This window comes from Xyrauchen texanus, chromosome 2, assembly GCF_025860055.1.
Source record: "Xyrauchen texanus isolate HMW12.3.18 chromosome 2, RBS_HiC_50CHRs, whole genome shotgun sequence".
Classification (NCBI taxonomy): Eukaryota; Metazoa; Chordata; class Actinopteri; order Cypriniformes; family Catostomidae; genus Xyrauchen; species Xyrauchen texanus.
Genome location: NC_068277.1, coordinates 52,172,431 through 52,193,255, shown reverse-complemented (window position 1 = coordinate 52,193,255; position 20,825 = coordinate 52,172,431). Strand labels below are relative to the sequence as shown.

Sequence of the window (20,825 nt, the reverse complement as noted above, 5' to 3'; positions counted from 1 at the left end):
TAATCCATACAACTCTAGTGATTAAATCAATGTCTTCAGAAGATATATGATAGGTATGGGTGAGAAACAGGTCAATATTAAAGTCAGTTTTTGCTAGAAATGGTTCTCCCTGCCCAGTATGCATGAATAATGTGAGTAGTAATAAGTGTTAGAGTGGAGATTGACTGAGCTGAGAATTTATTGTACAAATTGACTCTGTTATTCATCCACACATATCAAATTCGCTTCTGAAGACATTAAGCTTCATTGGAGCTTCAAAATGTTGGCACCCATTCACTTGCATTGTATGGACCAAAAGAGCTGAGAAATTCTTCTAGAAATCTTAATTTGTGTTCTGCTGACAAAAAGAAAGTCATACACATCCAGGATTGCATAAGGGTGAGTAAATGATGAGAGATTTTTCATTTTTGGAAGTCAGTTCAAAGTTTTAGTTAACTTTTTTGTCAGTATCTAATAACTCAAAGTAATCACTAAGCATAGTTGAAGTTAATATGTTTCAAATTGACCCCTCAAGTAAGAAGGCTGAAGGTCAAGTGTGCAATTCCTGTGCCACCAATCGAAATTGGAGACACCAAATGGAATTGCAAAAAACCTGTTTTAAAACTGGTTTCCTGAACACTCCCCCATCTTTGATTGGTTGGACAAACAGATAGCCACTCCCTAAACTCAGACCATGGGTTGAGCCAATATTGATGTCGGGCTGGTCAGGATGCTCAAACAAATAAGAGCAATGTTTTGGTAGCGCCAGAGTATTTACAGTTTTTTGTGAAATCATAATATGAATGGCTTACTTATAGTTGTCTCTGCATATTAGGCTTGGATGGAAGAAAGTTTTTTTATCATAAAAAAAATTATACGCTTCACCTTTACATAAGTAATTTGGAATATATTTAACTTCCTGGATATGACGCCTGTTTTTTTGTTCCTTTGTTTCAGTCCTGGCCGCTGCAGTCTTTGCCTTCCGAGCCGAAAACCTAATGGAAGTGACATCATTGGCATCAGCAGAGGTTGTTACATGCAAGCATGCGTGCGTGTGTGCGTGCGTGTGTGCGTGCGTGTGTGCGTGCGTGTGTGCGTGCGTGTGTGCGTGCGTGTGTGCGTGCGTGTGTGTGTGTGTGTGTGTGTGTGTGTGTACAAAAATACAGAAATAGTATGTTAACTTGCAGCCAAAACTCGTAACCCAGTCCTCCCAAGGCACATGTTTTAAAATTGCTGGGAGAGCCACTTTTAAAAGCGGACCATGTCCCCCACACCCCACCCCTGAAATGTTTAGACTATGCATGAAATCTGACTGTAGGCACTGTATGCATATGTGTGCACATGTTATGTCTTGTGTTACAGTCTAAAACGTATTACTTAAGCAAAATCAGCACTATGCACTTTGTATATACCTTCTTCGATGTTCTATAGTTTACTTGGCAAATCGCTTTAAGATTTGACCATTTAACATTTTTACATTCATAGGCCCAACTTATTCAAAGTTTATTTCCATACTTTCAACTTTTATTAAAGCATCCTATGCTAATTAAGAGGGTTGCACTGTTGGATGCTGTCGCATGTAACTGCTTAATTGACAGCTGTAGTAAAAGTGCATATGACTTGCTGGCATTAATTCTGGCTGTAACCCACAGTGACGCACGAGCCTGGGCCTCAAGGCGCTGTGAAGATGCTGCTGGACAGTATCTGCTTGCTTATGTACCACCTTGCCCCTACTGGAGAAAGTATCATAACACATTGTATTTTTAGCGGCCTGGCCTGGTCATGAAACATTAGAGGAGACATGCTAACCTGATAGCAGCCTCTAAATTTATTTGCTTCCAATTCCATAAGGACAGAAGCTTGAGCGCACTCGATTCCCTCTGAAGGCCTTCACCCCAAACAGCTCCTGTGAGACGGATGCACCCTTAGCACCTTCCAAGCTCTTAAGTAGCATCAGAGCAGGCCAGCAGATGCCATTTTGAGAAACAGGATTGGTGTTCATGTATTCTTTTAGTTTGACTTGGTGTACAGGTCTTTCATTGCCAGATGATCTAAATGGATGTCTCTCTCGTGAATATTTACTATGACATGCCCAACACTGCCCTAAATCATCTTCCATCTTAAGAAAGATCCTTCTGTTTTTATTTCTTCTCTTCTTGCAGGCTGTTCTTGCTGACCTCTCAACCCTGAAGGTAATGCCCCTGCTGCAGATCTTCCTCTTCGCCACAGCTGTCTGAGAAGCCTGACTTTTATGTTTGTGTGTTGATGACTGGGTGCCCCAGTCCAAAAGACCCTTTTAAATAATAATAAAAAAAAAGTACTTTTGTACCTTTTTTGCTCATGTCTATTAGCTTTGAGGCCATCTATATGCTAGATTTCTCATACAAGATCAACCTTTAGCATGCACATTTAAAAAATACAGTCCTTCTCTTCTCTCTTGTTGCACTTGGGATCACATATATATACACTCACCTAAAGGATTATTAGGAACACCATACTAATACTCTGTTTGACCCCCTTTCGCCTTCAGAACTGCCTTATTTCTACGTGGCATTGATTCAACAAGGTGCTGAAAGCATTCTTTAGAAATGTTGGCCCATATTGATAGGATAGCATCTTGCAGTTGATGGAGATTTGTGGGATGCACATCCAGGGCACGAAGCTCCTGTTCCACCACATCCCAAAGATGCTCTATTGGGTTGAGATCTGGTGACTGTGGGGGCCATTTTAGTACAGTGAACTCATTGTCATGTTCAAGAAACCAATTTGAAATGATTCGAGCTTTGTGACATGGTGCATTATCCTGCTGGAAGTAGCCATCAGAGGAGGTACATGGTGGCCATAAAGGGATGGACATGGTCAGAAACAATGCTCAAGTAGGCCGTGGCATTTAAACGATGCCCAATTGGCACTAAGGGGCCTAAAGTGTGCCAAGAAAACATCCCCCACACCATTACACCACCACCACCAGCCTGCACAGTGGTAACAAGGCATGATGGATCCATGTTCTCATTCTGTTTACGCCAAATTCTGACTCTACCATCTGAATGTCTCAACAGAAATCGAGACTCATCAGATCAGGCAACATTTTTCCAGTCTTCAACTGTCCAATTTTGGTGAGCTCTTGCAAATTGTAGCCTCTTTTTCCTATTTGTAGTGGAGATGAGTGGTACCCGGTGGGGTCTTCTGCTGTTGTAGCTTATCCGCCTCAAGGTTGTGCGTGTTGTGGCTTCACAAATGCTTTGCTGCATACCTCGGTTGTAACGAGTGGTTATTTCAGGCAAAGTTGCTCTTCTATCAGCTTGAATCAGTCGGCCCATTCTCCTCTGACCTCTAGCATCAACAAGACATTTTCGCCCACAGGACTGCCGCATACTGGATGTTTTTCCCTTTTCACACCATTCTTTGTAAACCCTAGAAAAGGTTGTGCGTGAAAATCCCAGTAACTGAGCAGATTGTGAAATACTCAGACCGGCCCGTCTGGCACCAACAACCATGCCACGCTCAAAATTGCTTAAATCACCTTTCTTTCCCATTCTAACATTCAGTTTGGAGTTCAGGAGATTGTCTTGACCAGGACCACACCCCTAAATGCATTGAAGCAACTGCCATGTGATTGGTTGATTAGATAATTGCATTAATGAGAAATTGAACAGGTGTTCCTAATTATCCTTTAGGTGAGTGTGTGTATGTATATATATATATATATATATATATATATATATATATATATATATATATATATATATATATATATATATATATTTATATTTATTTATTTATTTATTTATTTATTTTAAGGTACAGCCATTTTAATATGTTCTGCTCAAACTCCCTTTTTCAATAGAAAGTCAACACAGGTAAAAAAAAAAAGAAAAAAAAAGAGCACTTGTTAAGCCATTTTATTGGGTCTTAAGACTTCCGATGCTGTTTTTTGAACTGTGACAAAAGGGAAAAAACAGATTAGATATGGGATTTTATTGGAGTATACCCATGTATATGCTGTATCAATTTAGTCTTTATTAGCCTTACTCCTATATTCTTATTTATGACAGTGATGCATTTGCTGATGCCACATTATAACTTGAAAGCATACATTTGCTTTATGCCGCATTGCTAAATACCCATATGTTTAATTAAAGATCATGATGAAAGGCCAATTTTGTAAGATCTATTCATTAGGGATGTCGAGTTAATTTAGTGTGATTATATGAAAAACAATGAGTTAAAAAATGTTACGCAATTAATTATTTCCACGGCCTGTCCTGTACCTGTAAGTTACATAATAGTTGGGCAAAAAGTATACTTAGGTTTTGAAGTGAACACTTGGCGCCTGCAAACAGAAAAACGCTAGCCTTTCAAAGTATACTTCATTTTACTATGCGCATGTGCGCAACGACAGCTGTGTGAGACTGGACTATTTATCTTCAAGTTAAGTCCCATAAATTTCTTTATATTCCTTTAGGCTCGAGTTATGCAAATTAAGGTCTCTTCTCACACACGTGCTCTTGACGCGCACATCCTATTTTGCAGTTTCCACCTTTGTCTTCTGATGTTTATCGGTGATTGCTTCTTTCTGCATTTCATCATGAAAGTAACTGCTCATTTTTGAGTGTTGCCACCTTGTGGATTCAGTAATTAAAGCAAATAGATTCAGGCGCATGCACATGTTCAGAGTATGCGCAGTTAGAAAAATCAATAAATGCTTATAATGACATTTGTAGTTGTAGTGGAAATCTTTCAAGATTCACAGATATGAATATTTTAAGGATCTTGGGGACAGCTGTAGCCTTGAAATGAATGATAGAGAGGCCATCTGCTGATTTTCGGGAGATTGAATCAGGCTGTTAAATATTCTCTAAATAACATAATCTATAACCCTGCAACTGGTGCCAGAGAATTTGGATGAGAACGCTCACAAAGTGATGAGTATCAGCATCATTTCCGTGTATGACAGGAGCAGCACTGATGGAGATGTCATTTTGACTTTCTTGTTTGCATATTGGATGCTTTGCCTAATCCATAAAATTAACCCAGAACTCATTAAATTCCCTTGGGACATGTGAGTTATGTGGCTCTATCTTTTCTTTTTTCTGTGGGTACGCTGATCTAGTTGTTAAGGAGACATCGACATGCATAATTTTGAAACAGGCTGACATTTTTTTAAATTGTACCATTTTGTACTTTAAATTGCAACTCATTGATGTTTGTTCTCTTTTGATTGCTAAATATATTTAGATTATTTCCACTACACTGTAATAAGGTATTTTATTTCTGTACTTGACAGTTGCATGTAATCAGATGCAGATGCTCTTGTGAACAATTGCATAGTTTATTATCCATATTTTTTAATACATTTATTCAATAAAAGCAGTTCAGTCTACAAATTGTTTCATTCCTTAACTGTTAAGGACAGCAAGGAGTGCATCCGGAAAGTATTCGCAGCGCTTCACTTTTTCCACATTTTGTTGTGTTACACCCTTATTCCAAAATGGATTAAAATCATTATTTTCCTAAAAATTCTTTAAGCAATTCCCATAATGACAAAGTGAAAGAAGTTTGTTTGAAATCTTTGCAAATGTATTAAAAATAAAAAACGTAAAAATAACATGTACATAAGTATTCACAGCCTTTGCCATGACACTCAAAATTGAGCTCAGGTGCATCCTGTTCCACTGATCATCCTTGAGATGTTTCTACAACTTGATTGGAGTCCACCTGTGTAAATTCATTTGATTGGACATGATTTGGAAAGGCACACACCTGCAAAGTCCCACAGTTCACAGTGCATGTCAGAGCACAAACCAAGCCATGAAGTCCTTGGAATTATCTGTAGACCTCCGAGACAGGATTGTATAAAGGCACATATCTGGGGAAGGGTACAGAAACATTTCTGCAGCATTGAAGGTCCCAATGAGCACAGTGGCCTCCATCATATGTAAATGGAAGAAGTTTGAAACCACCAGGACTCTTCCTAGAGCTGGCCACCCGGCCAAACTGAGCGATCGGGGAGAAGGGCTTTAGTCAGGGAGGTGACCTAGAACCTGATGGTCAATCTGATAGAGCTCCAGCATTTCTCTGTGAAGAGAGGAGAACCTTCCAGAAGAACAACCATCTCTGCAGCACTCCACCAATCAGGCCTGTATGGTAGAGTGGCCAGATGGAAGCCACTCCTCAGTAAAAGGCACATGACAGCCTGCCTGGAGTTAGCCAAAAGGCATCTGAAGGACTCTCAGACCATGAGAAACAAATTGTCTGGTCTGATGAAACAAATATTGAACTCTTTGGCCTGAATGGCAAGCATCATGTCTGGAGGAAACCAGGCACCGCTCATCACTTGGCCAATACCATCCCTACAGTGAAGCATGGTGGTGGCAGCATCATGCTGAGGGAACGTTTTTCAGTGGCAGGAACTGGGAGACTAGTCAGGATTAAGGGAAAGATGAATGCAGCAATGTACAGAGACATCCTTGATGAAAACCTGCTCCAGAGCGCTCTGGACCTCAGACTGGGGCGAAGCTTCATCTTCCAACAGGACAACGACCCTAAGCACACAGCCAAGATAATAACAAGGGTGTGGCTATGGGACATCTCTGTGAATGTCCTTGAGTGGCCCAGCCAGAGCCCACTCTTAAAACCGACTGAACATCTCTGGAGAGATCTGAAAATAGCTGTGCACCGACACTTCCCATCCAACCTGAAGGAGCTTGAGAGGTCCTGCAAAGAAGAGTGAATATTATTAAAATATAATATATATTTCTCGCTAGAAATGTAATCAAAACTTATTTTTATGCAGAAACTAACTCAAAATATTGATTTTTTTCACTAAAAATGAGAGAAATGTCCGCCATGTTTTTTGTTCTCACGGCCGGAATCTTGAAAGTCACGTGACTTGAACGCAAACGAATAGGCAAAAAAAATGTAACAGTCATACAATTCAAGGGCCATTATTGTAATCCCTCTACGTTTTGCACTTTGGACCAATGTAGTCAGGGTACGTTTTTATATGAGACTGGGTTGAAGAAGAATAGGAGAAACTATCCCAAAATAGGTGTGCCAAGCTTGTAGCATCATACACAAAGATTTGAGGCTGTAATAGGTGCCAAAGGTGCTTTAACAAATTATCGAGCAAAGGCTGTGAATACATATGTACATGTGATTTTTATTTTTTTTAAATAAATTTGCAAACTTATTTCACTTTGTCATTATGGGGAATTACTTATAGAATTTTGAGGAAAATAATGAATTTAATCAATTTGGGAACAAGGCTGTAACATAACAAAATGAGGAAAAAGTGAAGTGCTGTGAATACTTTCTGGATGCACTGTATATATATGTCCCTATATGCATGATAATATAACTCCTTACATAATAAATATTAAATTATTACATATTAAAATGTGAGATTATTTCATATGGCCTTTTCGTGCAAGTTGCACAATGCATTGAGCCAGTGGATGTCAGCATCATTCACGAGTCATTACCCTACAGGTGGATAGACCTCAGCTCAACAAACTCCACCGACCTTCTGACATGTGCTCCGACTATCCGCCTGCCCCTCTCATTCCCACTGCGCCTCATATCAAATTATGCATCTCGTTAGTTTTCTACCCTGCGTCTCTCTCCACATTGCCTCACGCTGGTCTCTTGGTATATCTGCCACCTGTTTGCACTGCTTCCCACGCCCTGTCCCGGGTATTACCGGACTTTCAGTAGTCGCTTTTAGTTATTGTGAAATGCCTTGAGACCTGTATGGTGCCCCTACTGGTCAGATGGGGGAAGTGTAGGACTACTGAAGCACTGCTCCTTGCTGAAAGCTACCTCTCTCAGGCACTTATATTTAAACCTATGTAATAACTGCCCTTCTTTCGAGCGGATCAGTTGAAACGTTTGTACATGAGGCTCAATTGTATAGATTATCAATAATGAAATGCTCTCCAAGGTAGCTTAGCCTAAATGTAACAACACATTAAAATATGTTTATAACGATGATATATGCAATTATTTTTTAATAAGAAATGTTTTAAGCCATGATTTGATCTGTTCTTCTATAGTGCTTTTGTTTTGTTTACATTTTATTTTAATATTTAAAATCAAAAAATTTTATAGATTTTTTTTTATTTAATATTTGGCACACATTTATATTTGAGATGTATATTTTACATTTTGTTGAGATTTACATTTTGTTGAGATCAAATTTTTATTTTTGAATTTAGGATTTATATATAATATTTAGGATTTAGATTTAAAGGGATATTTAAGATTTGCATTTATGTTTAACATTTGTATTCAAGATTGAAATGTGTATATATATATTATCAATTGTATAGGGTCATATATATATATTTAATCCTTTTTTCCCAATTTGGAATGCCCAATTCCCACTACTTAGTATGTCCTCTGGTGGCGCGTTACTAAGCTCAATCCGGGTGGCAGAGGACAAGTCTCAGTTGCCTCCGCTTCTGAGACCGTCAATCCGCGCATCTTATCACGTGACTCCTTGTGCATGACACCACAGAGACTCTTTATGTGGAGGCTGTCCTTTTCTGTGGTCCATTCTGCATAACGCAGTGGCTCATTTTTGCTTATCAAGGCCCATTCGGCACGTTTCGCGGACACCACCGGTACACTCGGTTCTCCCGCTGGCCAGACAGCCCATGTCCGGCCCCAAAGTGCGTAGGCCCACCGGGAACATGCCCGGTATGCCAGATTACCAGTCCAGCCCAGGATGCTTATGAGACCTGGGTCACTCAGTCACTGAGTCACTCCGCCTGCCCTGGATTCAAACTCGCGACTCCAGGGGTGGTAGTCAGTGTCAATACTCACTAAGCTACCCAGGCCCTGACTGACATTTATATTTAGCATATAAAATCAGAGATGTGTTTTTATTAAATGCTTATGTAAATCTGGAAAACTTAGACAGTTTGTGTTGCTAAATCCTACAAAAGCAGACCAGAACGGCACCCCATACGTAACATTTTTGTATGATAGGAATAAAAGATTTGATTCTACATTAGGTGATACAAAAGCAATTTCAGACTCCGAAATCATTCCACGTCACACAAAGCTTTCATTTTCTGCATGCTTGCATTCTCCCGCGGTCTGCCTTTTCAAAGCTCACACCTCGCTACCGGTATCAGCCAATCAGATCCTGCCATGTTGGGACAGTTCAACCAATCACTGTCCACAGCGAGGAGGCAAACTTGGATGACTATCGGCTGTGAATTGCGTGTCGCGATGGAACTGAACAATAGAGCAGCGGGCTGTTTCCGGGAGGCGCGAGCATTCCAAACGAAGAACTTTCTGGCGGCGGCTTCTTTTCTTCTTGTACATACCGATAGTCACGCACACAGCCCTCTGTTGCTTTAGACAGCCTTTTCAGTCCACACTGACTGCTGCTGACTAGCTACCAATATAGAGAGGTGGGTTTGTGTCATGTGAGAACAGACGATAGCGCTAAAACACATCTTTACAGAGAGACGATCAAACACCCAGCGTCCTGTTGTCAAATGATTTGCATATGGACTTCCGCCCCCTGAATTTAGTTTCTGCATCAACTAGCAAAAGCAGTGGGCAGACCTGAGCCCTCATGTCAGGCGTTGTCATGCGGACTTGATATATAAACTCGGTTAATATTTGGACATGAACGGTGGACACTTATATTTGGGATTGTCCAGGTGGATTTGGATTAAACGGCCAATTGGGATCTGACACTTTCATTATCAGAGGCGGTTCACGTTCAATATGCTGGATATCTGCCGACTTTGTGGATGTACCGTGACTGTTTTCGTTTTTCTTCCAGTGTAAAATTGGGATATGGCACTTTAAAACGCATTAGACTCTGTTGGGAATTTTCTAGCTGGAAATTTTTTATTTTTTTTCCCCTATCTCCTTGTGAGCGTTGATTTAACAACAGGGAATTTCCTCGTCAGTTTGCACTTGTTTCTTTGGATCTTAAAGTAGGTTTCAGGCTCACGAAATACGGCCAAATTTTTATGTCTAAATGTGTCAAACGTGTCATTAGAAACGCCGGAAGAGTTGACCATCTCTTTTGGATGGAGTTTCAGTCTTGACGTCTTGGAGAGCGTGGATGCATATACAGCCTTGGTGAATGTTTTGAATCGTTTTTTACTCTTCAACGGTTGGATTACCTATTTCTGAAATGAATGTTATGCTACATTTCTTTCAGGTTGGATCTCCCTGTTTGTTTCGGGAATTTTAACTGGGTGCTTTTAATCTAACTACTGTTCAAATCAGACGCTGAAATCTTTCTCGTGTATTTTGACAAACCACTCGGCTTAATCCCCGAGTGAAAAATACTGTGATATCTGTCTATTTATTTGTGCTTCGTTAAAGCCAGTTGACAGATTTTGCACACCATGGCTTTCTTGTCCGGTGCAGCGGTTCTGTTGCTGCGTGGACTCGTCATCTCTGCGGTGTTGGTCTTAGAGAGTTCATACACTAGTAATCTGTCGAACCGAGTCACTCCGGATTCAGCAGCAGCTGTTGCTCCTACAGGTAAGACCACAAATCTACCTGGGGTTTATTCTCGTTCTGGAATAATAAAGAATGCCAGACATGTCCTCAATTGTCACTGCTGTTTTGGTGAGTATAAATTGGAGAATGTCATGACCTATGATGCCCACTGTGGGTCCACCCTCACATCACTTCTGGATATTCGAGAGAATACAGCCTTTGCCCATTTGAGTGATGAAGGTAAGACAAAATTCAACCGGAACCCCCACTTTTACACCAATATATGCTTGGCAAAGAGCAGGAGGAATCCCCCCTTCTAACTCTAGGTAACAACAGGACTCCTAGTCCATAATGAGAAACTACCACCTCAATTCTTAGCTTAACGACTGTATATATACAGGGGTTGCACAAACTATTAAACAAGTCGACTACAACATATCATAGTTGACACTGTCAGCTTGAAGTCATCTGATTTATATCTGTAGGAAATACAGTGGGTGAAGTTCGGCGTGGAATGATGTCACGACTAGTCGAATTCGACTCGACTAATGTGGGGTGGCGATTAGCTGATTTAATGCAGATATACAGCACACGTAATACAATTTAATGACAACAAACAAGACCTACGATTGCTGACTTTAAATGAACACTTATGTTACACAGTAATTACTAAAACATTTAAATCCTTATGGATTTATTATTCATTGACAAGACTTGTGGTAGATTTTGTACAACAGCGTTTTTAGCATCACGTCAAAATTTTAATTTACATCTTAGATTTCGAGAGTGAAGTCAAAAGGTTTTAAAGGCTCATATATCACAATATTATCATTATCATGACAGAATGGACGCAGAGCCAGAAGCTTCATTACTTCAAAATGTGGATGATTTAGTTAAATCATATTTTAGGATGGGATCTAGCAGCAAAGAAATCTTTGGTCATCAGCATGGAGTTATTATTGGTACCCGGACACTGCAGCAGTTTTGTTGGAAATTGAATTTATTCTGGAGAAAGAACCAGACAGACATTTGCACAGTCCCGCTTGGCATGGGTGATGCTTGGTCCGATTTTTGTAGTTTTTTTGTTCTCAAAACAATACTATAACTGAATGGATGTTACCCCAGACAATGTCTTGAAATGGACCTACATAATTCCAGTTATTTTCCGCTTCACTTGTAAGCCTATAGCTTGCGCCTCCCTTGACAGACGCACGCCCACACTGAAAAAAAATTATTTGTTGATTTTTTTTTTCTTTTCTCCCCAATTTGGAATGCCCAATGCACTCTAAATCCTCATGGTGGCATAGTGACTCACCTTAATCTGGGTGGAGTAGGACGAATATCAGTTGCCTCAACATTTGAGACTGTCAGTCCACGTATCTTATCACGTGGCTTGTTGAGCGCATTACCGCGGAGACATAGCGCTTGTGGAGGCTTCACGCTATTCGCCACGGTATCCACGCACAACTCGCCACGTGCTACACCGAGAGAAATATAAATATATTTAGTTGAGCTTAGTCAATTGTTTTTAGTTACATTAGCTCAATTAAATTGAGTTGATTTGAGTATATTAAATTCAGTAATTCCACCCTTATCTAATCATGTTAATTCTAATTAAATTATTTACAAATATGAAGTGTTCAAATGTATGGTTTTTAAACGATCTAGCTTAATCTACTAGTTAAGTGTCTACAGTGGGATTTAATTAACAGTATGAGAGGCCATTGAATGCCTTTTCAAATACACACAAAAATGACACAATAACATGACTTTATTGTCATCAAATGTAGTGAACATCATGTCCAATAACAATCACATTCTTTGTGGGTAAAAAAAAATCTCTTCCAACATCTGCACAAATGTTAAAACTCATTTTATAGGCTTGAATACTTCCATTGTTACAACTGGCCACATAAGTAACCAGCCAGAATACAGTTTTGTAATGCAACAATTACAAATTGCACATTTGTAAAAACCAATATTAATGCACATGGTGGGGTTTGCCTGGTCTTTCAAGATGTCAACTCCTTTGATGTCCTATATTTAAATGAAAAGTAACTGTTATTAGACATTGTTTTTTGATTGGTAATTGACTGGCAATTTAAAATGTATAAGCTATTTGATAATAATTTTATTGTGGGTTACCATTTTATTTTGTTACAAAATCAGTTTCTTTTTTTTTTTTTTTTTTTGAACGAGGTGTCTCCAACAAAGAGCTGGAACAAAGAGATGTCACAAAGATCTCCCCTAGGGATGCAAATTTTGCCAAATTCTTGTTAACTTTGCAAGGGTTCTCTGCGGACTGGGCTGCACTGCACTGCTGAAAGAGCAGTGAGGGTCAAACGGTTTTTCTTTTGGCATTATCTTTTAGCATTTTATTTCATCTTGTAAAACCTTTTATTATTTTACAATTTTGTTTTCCTTTGGTCTTCAAAACAGGAACAGGCTGCAAGTTAGCTTGGATTAAACAAATCCTTTCAGATATGTCCATTGACATTAAAGGCATTTTCCTCCCAAAAATGAAAATTCTGCCATCATTTACTCCCCGTCATATCTTTCCAAACCCGTATGTCTATTATTCATCTATAAAACTCAAATGAAGATATTTGAAAAAAGTTGTTAGCCGTTTGTGTCCATACAATCAAGGGTATCGACGACCACAACTTTGATTCTCCAAAAAAGTTATAATGGCACCATCAGTGACTGTGGTTTAATACAAGACTTCTTAGGTGATTCAATTCCATAGTTTTTTATCACACCCAAAGGAATCAAATCACCTAAGAAGACTTGTATTCAATCGCTCAGGTTACATGGATTACATTGATGATGCCTTTGTCTTTTTGGAATGTCAAAGTGTGGGTCACCATTCACCTTCATTGTATGGACACAAAGGCAGACAACTTTCTTCAAATATCTTCATTTGTATTCGGAAGATGAACATAAGGCATACAGGTTTGGAATAACATGAGGATAAGTAAAAGATGGCAGAATTTTAATTTTTAGGTTGACTTATTTCTTTAAGATACACAGTTCAAACAGACTCACCATGTACTCGTTCACTAGGCATCCCTCATCCTCACCAAGCTAGATACAAAGACCTTTGATGATTGCTTCTCTCTTAAAATGAACATCACTTGTCTGTAAATATTACAAATTTGAATATTAGTTTACCTTTAAGCTTACAATCCATACACGATGCTGGCATAATTAAAAATGTAAAGAACTCACTAAATATCAACTCCCTTAAATATAAATTTGACACCACTGTGTTTATTAATGGTACATTTAGAAAAAAATACTCCGCACAAATATACATGCCTCCTGTAAAATTCTGAAATATTTGTCCATTTTCTGTCCAGAAACACTTTTTTTCTAGAGCACAATAGTGAGTTGTGGAAGATATTTGTCCAATTGTGCCATAAAGGTTCAAGGGGGGTGGTAGTAATGCGCCAAAATTATATAGATATATAGACAATGACAGCGATAGCACATTGTGGTCAGTTATCTCCTCTCTTCTTATATCAATAATTATTCTGCTCAACCCCAAACCAACCCTTCTTCAATCATCCACTTGATGATTGTAAACGCTTGATATAAGGAGAGCATCAACAGTAGCACCAGGTACGTATATAAAAGGAGAGTTTATGAGGAAAGAGTAAACATGACCTTATTTCTTCTACCTGGAAAAGTGTGGGCCACTGGCAGGGACGGATTACCAACCGATGGGGCCAGTGCCCAGGGGGCCTTGATTGCCTGGGGGTGCTCTGGGCTTTAAGGCTGATCTAGTTTGGTGCCCCCCCCCTGCTTGGAAACCCTTTTGGGCACGAACAACTTTTGTGTGGAGGGGGACGTTGGAGATAATTGTCCCTAGGGCATTTGCAAGTCATAATCCGTCCCTGGCCACTGGAGTTTAAAGTCCCCAATCGTTGGACTGTTCTGTTCCACATTCCTCCTGTAGGACAACGTTTTGTAATCTTTTCTTATTCTACTGATGTTCTGTTCCTCTGTCTGAAATCAGTCAGTAGCTCGCATCTCAGTTTTTCAAGGCTTTCATCTGTTTCTCCAGCAGGATTAGCAGGGCAAATGTTATCTTCTGTTCTTTTAGTTTTTTTTTTTTAATTTTTGGCTGGAAAACATTCAACCCTGGGCTTGATCTTCAGTGAGTTAAGAGTGACTACGGGACAACCAATTTTGCGCATCTTTGTCCTGTAGTTTACCATTTTGTGCTTGAGGCTGAATATCCACCCCCTATACCCCTTCATCGATAATTTTTCTCTTAAACATGGAAACTTTTCAGCAAGCGCCTTTTGCAACCTCATCTATCTGGGGATCATGTGGGTATGCGGTGTACTGGAAAATATCTTCAGCCAGCTTTTCCAAGATGCCAGACTTAAGCCCTGGACTCATCTTCAGAGAGGTTCCCGTTTCCTGTTTTGAAAAAACAAGGGCAGCCAGAATAAATACATTTAGAGCAATAACCATGTCCAAAGTGGCCATGCTTTAGTTTGTAGTGTTTGAAAATTTCTGATTGATTTATCACTTGAATGCCACAATCTTTTACACTGATACACTGAACTGACAAACACATAATTATAACAACATTGCAAATTAATAAATGTTAAAGGGCAAAAATGAGCATCCAGATCTTTCTTAAATGTAAATCATACCTGTCAACACTCCCATTTTTCCCAGGAGTCTCCCGTATGTCACACCTATCTCCCTCCCTCCCCCCTCCCGTTTTGTTATATCTCCTGGGAATGTCCCGTAATTTGTATGGCCCAAACCTCGTTATATGAATAATCACATCAATCTATTATTCCAAGGTTGTGCAATTGCCAGATCTTGTATGAAACGCATCCTACTCACACAATCGACACATCATACAAATTTCAACCCATTTATGACCTCAACCTGGCAACCTACAACCCAGTTGTGCTGTTGATATCTACACAGGTAGTAGACACGGGAAGTTGAATCAAGCATCACTGGTAGATGGGAGGAGAAGAATCAGGTGCTCTGGCAAAAAAATAAAATAATGTAAATTACAATTTAACAGCAGCTGTACGGAAGCCCACATCTTTTGCAACGTGTGTCGTGCTGATTTTAATATCAGAAATGGTGAGAGAAATGATGTTACTCAGCACATTGTATGCATCATCACTGCTATTTTCTTTAATCCGTCAACAGACTGTTTACTGTAAGGAACGGTAATGCATAATCTAACATATATCTTACTGTGCAAATCGACAGAATAATAAAACTCTTGGGCTGGAGGGAAAATGTCTTCAATTCGCACCGCGTGGCACTGGAAATTCCCTCTGGCGCCAAGGAAACTGCGTGCGTCATATTAACGCGCATGCGCAGAGGACTTAATTAAACCGTCTTCTTTTTTTTCTAACTAGACTTTAATTCACATTGATTCAAAACACATGTTCTACGTATAATTTTTTTTACTATTTTCTATTAAAATCAAAAACAAAATTAAAATGAATTAAATTAGCAAAATGTAATGATGCTCAATTCAATTATGGCCATAATAATTTTTTCAGTGCACAAGTTGAAAACTCCTGTAGTAATGCACACCTCATTCCTGAACCGAGAGCTCGCAAAAACTTCAAACATATTCAGCTGGGCTAATCTGAGGTTGTAATGCCAATGTTATCTCCCTGGTTAGTGGTGTTTACAGTATGTAAAGACCCAGACGATCCACTTTGCTGTTGTCCACCATATCACTTTGATGTTACTTTCCTTATGACTTATTCTCAAAATATTCCTAATTGGCCTGGCCTATATATTGGTCTATAACTACTGAATAATTGTTCAACTGGATACATTTGATCTACAGAAAGCTTTTAGACACTCCTGTTTATGAATCTTGGAACACACTTTACAATACAAGACGGTTGTATTGTTAACATTAGTTAACATGAACTAAAAATTAACAATACCTTTTAGAGGACTTGTTAATCTTGGTTAATGTCTGCATATACTAATAATTTTGTTTTTTAAATGAAAAGTTATGTTAACATTAGTTAATGCACTGTGAACTAAAAAGGAACATTTGCATTTTCATATATAACATTACACCATTTATTAATCTTGGTTAAACATATTGGTCATTGTTAGTTAATGATACCTAATGCATTTGCTTTGTTAACAATTAGAGTCTAATTACAAAATGTACAAAATCTTGTTTTAAAGATCAAAACCATCAAACAAGTTCATGATAAAAAAAAAAGTAGAAAAGTGCTTTGGATCTGTATCACCATACTGATAGTTTTGTATAAACAAACAGGACTGTTTCAATCAGTCTACCCATTCTGGTAAATTAACCCACAGCTATTTTCTCAATATTAGTCATGACAGTGTATCATTTCTGATGGGCAGCAGCCTGGTCAGAACACTTGCTGAGGACATGGATCAGGGTGAGAGGACAGATTGCTGTCTGTACAGACCTACAAAGCGCTGTTCAGATGAATGCAATCCAAATCTAGAGTCATATAGGATTGCTAATCAATGGGTTAAAAAAAACTCCATGCAAATAGTGATTGGCTCATCAGAAATTAAATCCCTTGGTGGATACAACTTATTTTTGTATTAGAGTTGTTATAGTTTTGTGCATTCTTTAAATGTAGCGTGCTTGATTAAAGACAAATGAGTTTACTTGGTGTAAGTGAAAGCAGGTTTTATTTCTCACTTTCTAATAAGAAAGACAACCCTTTGTCTGACAAGATTGATATAAGCCTGCTTTGGTTTTTCTAGTCTGCATTAAAAATTTCTTTGCACTCAAAATAAGATTTAGAGCTTGATGGTAAAAATGCAATTACATTTTATGCAGTATTGAATTCGTTTTTGCTGTTGCCACTGCTTTATAAATTGTTATGTGGTGTTGTCCAGAGCTAATCTTTTTACTTGATGAGTTTTGTCACTGTAATTGAGGTTTGTGGGTTAAGGGTTGAGGTCTAACTGCGTCTGTACCAAAAGTATTGCATGAGTTGTCTTTCTTTACATATTGATGGAGGCAAAGATTGTAGTTAACTTCATAAAGTAACACAAAACCATATATAAGAATGAAATTGTGATTGTCATTGTATTGATAATTGATAATTTACTGACCAAGAAATATGTAGTTGTCTAGACTTCATTGGCTGATCAAAGTATTTTAAATTTAGTGAAGAAACAAATTCAAACTGACTTAAAGCCATTTTACTGTCACATAAAATCACATTTTCTCAAAATACAAAATCAAACCAATTGTTCATACAGTGCATAGTGAAGAAGACATTTACTTATAACTCACGTGAAGCACTTTTACTTTGATTCTGGCTGATGGAATATCAGAGGAAGATGTTAGATGAGCGCTCGACAGGAAGAAAACAGGTAGACATGTATCAAAACATGGATTATCGTGAGGTTGGGGAATCTTTTTAAATGAGATATCCGCATATTTGCAGATGGTATATAATAGAAGTTTTATATAGATTTGCCTTTTTATAATAAGTTACAGAGAACTGCTGAGGAGAGGCTGATAGAATACGTGCTTTTGAGGTAAATGAGCACTCCATAAGATGCTGGATCTGCTGAAGTTTTGTGAGGTTGGTTCATTACATCTGTTTAAACAATATATTTGCAGATGGTTTATGATATTAGTTTTATTGATATTTGCCTTTTTATCATTAGACCAGACAGTTAAATGTTAAAGGGAACTGTTGAGGAGAGAGCTTTAACAATATCAGCTCAAACGCGTTTGTCGCGGCTTTGATATGCGGATCGTTTAAATGACATTGTGTTGCACATCGGCCTATTATTGTAGTAGCATGAAGGCACGTAACAACAAAACAACCATGACTGGTCGTTTACATGTCTCAGTGGTTTTCACATTCGAGCAGGCGATTTTCATCGCCTTCAATAAACAAACTGGCCAAAGGGGAAAATTAATCGGCCGATGCGATTAAGTAAAAAAAAAATCAGAATTTCGGCCAATTTATCGGCCTCGGCGATTATATCGGTCAACCCCTAATTAGATGTATAGATAAGTGGTTTTGAACTAGTTTTTCTTCAGGACCCAAATTGAGGCATGACCCAACACCGTTCCAAATATATGAATGTTATTTATTAAAGGTGCATATAGTAATTTTTTAGTTTAACTCCTAAAGACATTAATTGTAATTTTGCAATATATCATGACATCTCACATTAAAATGAAGACTCCAGTCATCCCAGTAACCTTATAAAAGCTGTTTTATTCTACACCGAGAGGGTCGGCACATGGTGGCTGCCCTGTTAGAATTACATGACCAGCTGAATAATATTTAATCTCCGTAACTGTCCTGTTATTTGACACTTTCTCTTACTTATTAAAGTAATCATGGCTGCTGACTCTGAATACTACATTTCTACAATGTCAGCTGAAACTGAAATCTATTGATTTGAAATCCATTTTGCATCCAAGCCGCTAGGTGTCAATGTAAGTCCAAGATAACACAAAGACAAAAGTTACTGAGCGCACCTTTAAGATTTAACTGTGCAAAACATGCTGTGGTGCGCACAAACTAGGCTTATTCATGCTCCAATTGAACTCATTTTTAATAGTCTTTTGGTTAAATTCTCTTTTACCTGCAGAGTTTTTTACATATTGGCACTGGTCTAATTTGGCTAGCTTCTACAATGTGACAGATGAATTTTCACCAAAATTTAAAGAGTTGGATTAGACGTACAGCCTTTTAGGGCCACAACAACAGATTGGAAGCATTTTATCCATTTTAAAATGTGATCTTTATTTTGCTGTAATAATTATGTGCAATTATATGTTTAATTGCAGTTTGTTTGCGATTAGCATAACTGTTGTCTCTGAACAGACTTGTTTACAGACCTCATAGATGTCTAACTGTTAGACTCCATACATGCCTCTACACTGAAATTGTTTGAGGACTTGAGAAATGAGAGGGCAGTATGTACCATTTTGCTTTAGTTTAAAGATGGACTCAGTCATTTTTTATGCATATCATGTTGGACTTGCACTGACAATTAGGGGCCTAGATGGAGCATCATTCAAATGCAAAAGTTTACAGTTATCGATTCCATTGTAAAATTTCTCTAATCACAGTCAGCCATGAGTACATGAGTAAAAGTGTCGAATAACAGGACAGTTACTGAGATTAAGAGAATGGTATTTGGCTGGTTATGTGATTCTTACATGGCAGCTCCCATGTGCGGACCCTCTCCATGTAGAATAAAACAACTTCTATAAGGTTACTGATATGACTGGATTCATCGCAAGTGAGTGCTCATGATTTTATACATATGTTTCAAAATTACTCAGTAAAATTACTGAGTGCACCTTTAAGTTTAGTTGTACTGAACTACATATCATTACTAAATATGTAGAGGTTCTGTGACATACTGCTTTTAATTATGCATAATTAAAAGCAGTATGTCACAGAACCTCTACATATTTAGTAATGCGTAAATATTTTTTTTTGTTAGAATTGCCGTCTCATTCTTCGAATGGAGAGCAAAGAAGTAGCAATGCAGGGATTCAGATATTGACACGTATTGTGTTTGTTGGTATGCATACATTGTGTTTTGCTTATTAGCTTACATGCACAAACATCAGTGGAAATAAGTGGCCGCTCTCAAACTGTGTATCTGAGGCCTTGAAAACAACAGAGGTACCTGCATCCAGCTTTAGGCAACTTATAGAGATCTGTTCTCTCTAAAAAAATACTGAGTTATAAATCAAGTACTTGTCTTAATACATATTTACACAGGTTGCATTTAAACAGTTGTGTACTTTTAAGTGTTCACTAAATCAATAAGGGTGCAGTCATGAGGCATTGGCTTTGGGGAACATTAAGGTGTGTTGGGATTCTGTGTGCTGGTTAACGGGAGCTTTTTGATACAGCTCAAAAATCTGAGACTACTTGTGAAAATGTTTCTATTTGGCTTTTTTTTTTTTCTTACTAATTATGTTATCAGCATAACAATTTGAACTAAAAGGTAAATTGAAAAATGTTTAATGAATTATCGTAATTTCTTAATGTCTTATGTGCCACATTTGTTTTTTTTGACAGCATGTACTTTACTCAAGCTGGGACTGACCCCACAAGTTTGTGCAAAACCTTTGTTATTCATATAAATCATGATATCCTGCATGATTTGAGTATGTTCCAAAGAACACCTTGTGTGCTTCAATGGAAGCAAGGGAGACGTTTTGTTCAACGGATTTAACATGGTCAATGTCACAAATCTGCTTCTTTAATTATCTGAAGTGATCTTAAATATTTCTTATTCATTTTGCATCAGAAATTTTCTTTGTTTGAAATTTGTCAATCTTCAAACTATTTTTATTTCCAGGTTTTTCAATGTGG

General features: G+C 38.2%; 2 protein-coding genes across 4 annotated transcripts in view; both read left to right on the top strand.

Annotated features, from left to right (window-relative positions):
* The window catches only part of LOC127658785 (TBC1 domain family member 19-like), a 39,431-nt gene extending 36,114 nt beyond the window's left edge, over positions 1 to 3,317 (top strand). For 2 of the 3 annotated variants that reach the window (XM_052148340.1, XM_052148347.1), the window contains one exon: positions 937 to 3,317. In XM_052148340.1, the coding sequence (XP_052004300.1) occupies positions 937 to 1,151 (215 nt within the window). In that variant the 3' untranslated portion in view covers positions 1,152 to 3,317. The remainder of the gene's footprint in view (positions 1 to 936) is intronic. The other variant, XM_052148344.1, reaches the window with a different exon arrangement.
* A 6,401-nt stretch (positions 3,318 to 9,718) lies between these two features.
* The window catches only part of LOC127658845 (stromal interaction molecule 2-like), a 71,262-nt gene continuing 60,155 nt past the window's right edge, over positions 9,719 to 20,825 (top strand). Inside the window, exon 1 of the mRNA XM_052148375.1 lies at positions 9,719 to 10,497. Coding sequence (XP_052004335.1) covers positions 10,359 to 10,497 — 139 coding nt within the window. The 5' untranslated portion in view covers positions 9,719 to 10,358. The remainder of the gene's footprint in view (positions 10,498 to 20,825) is intronic.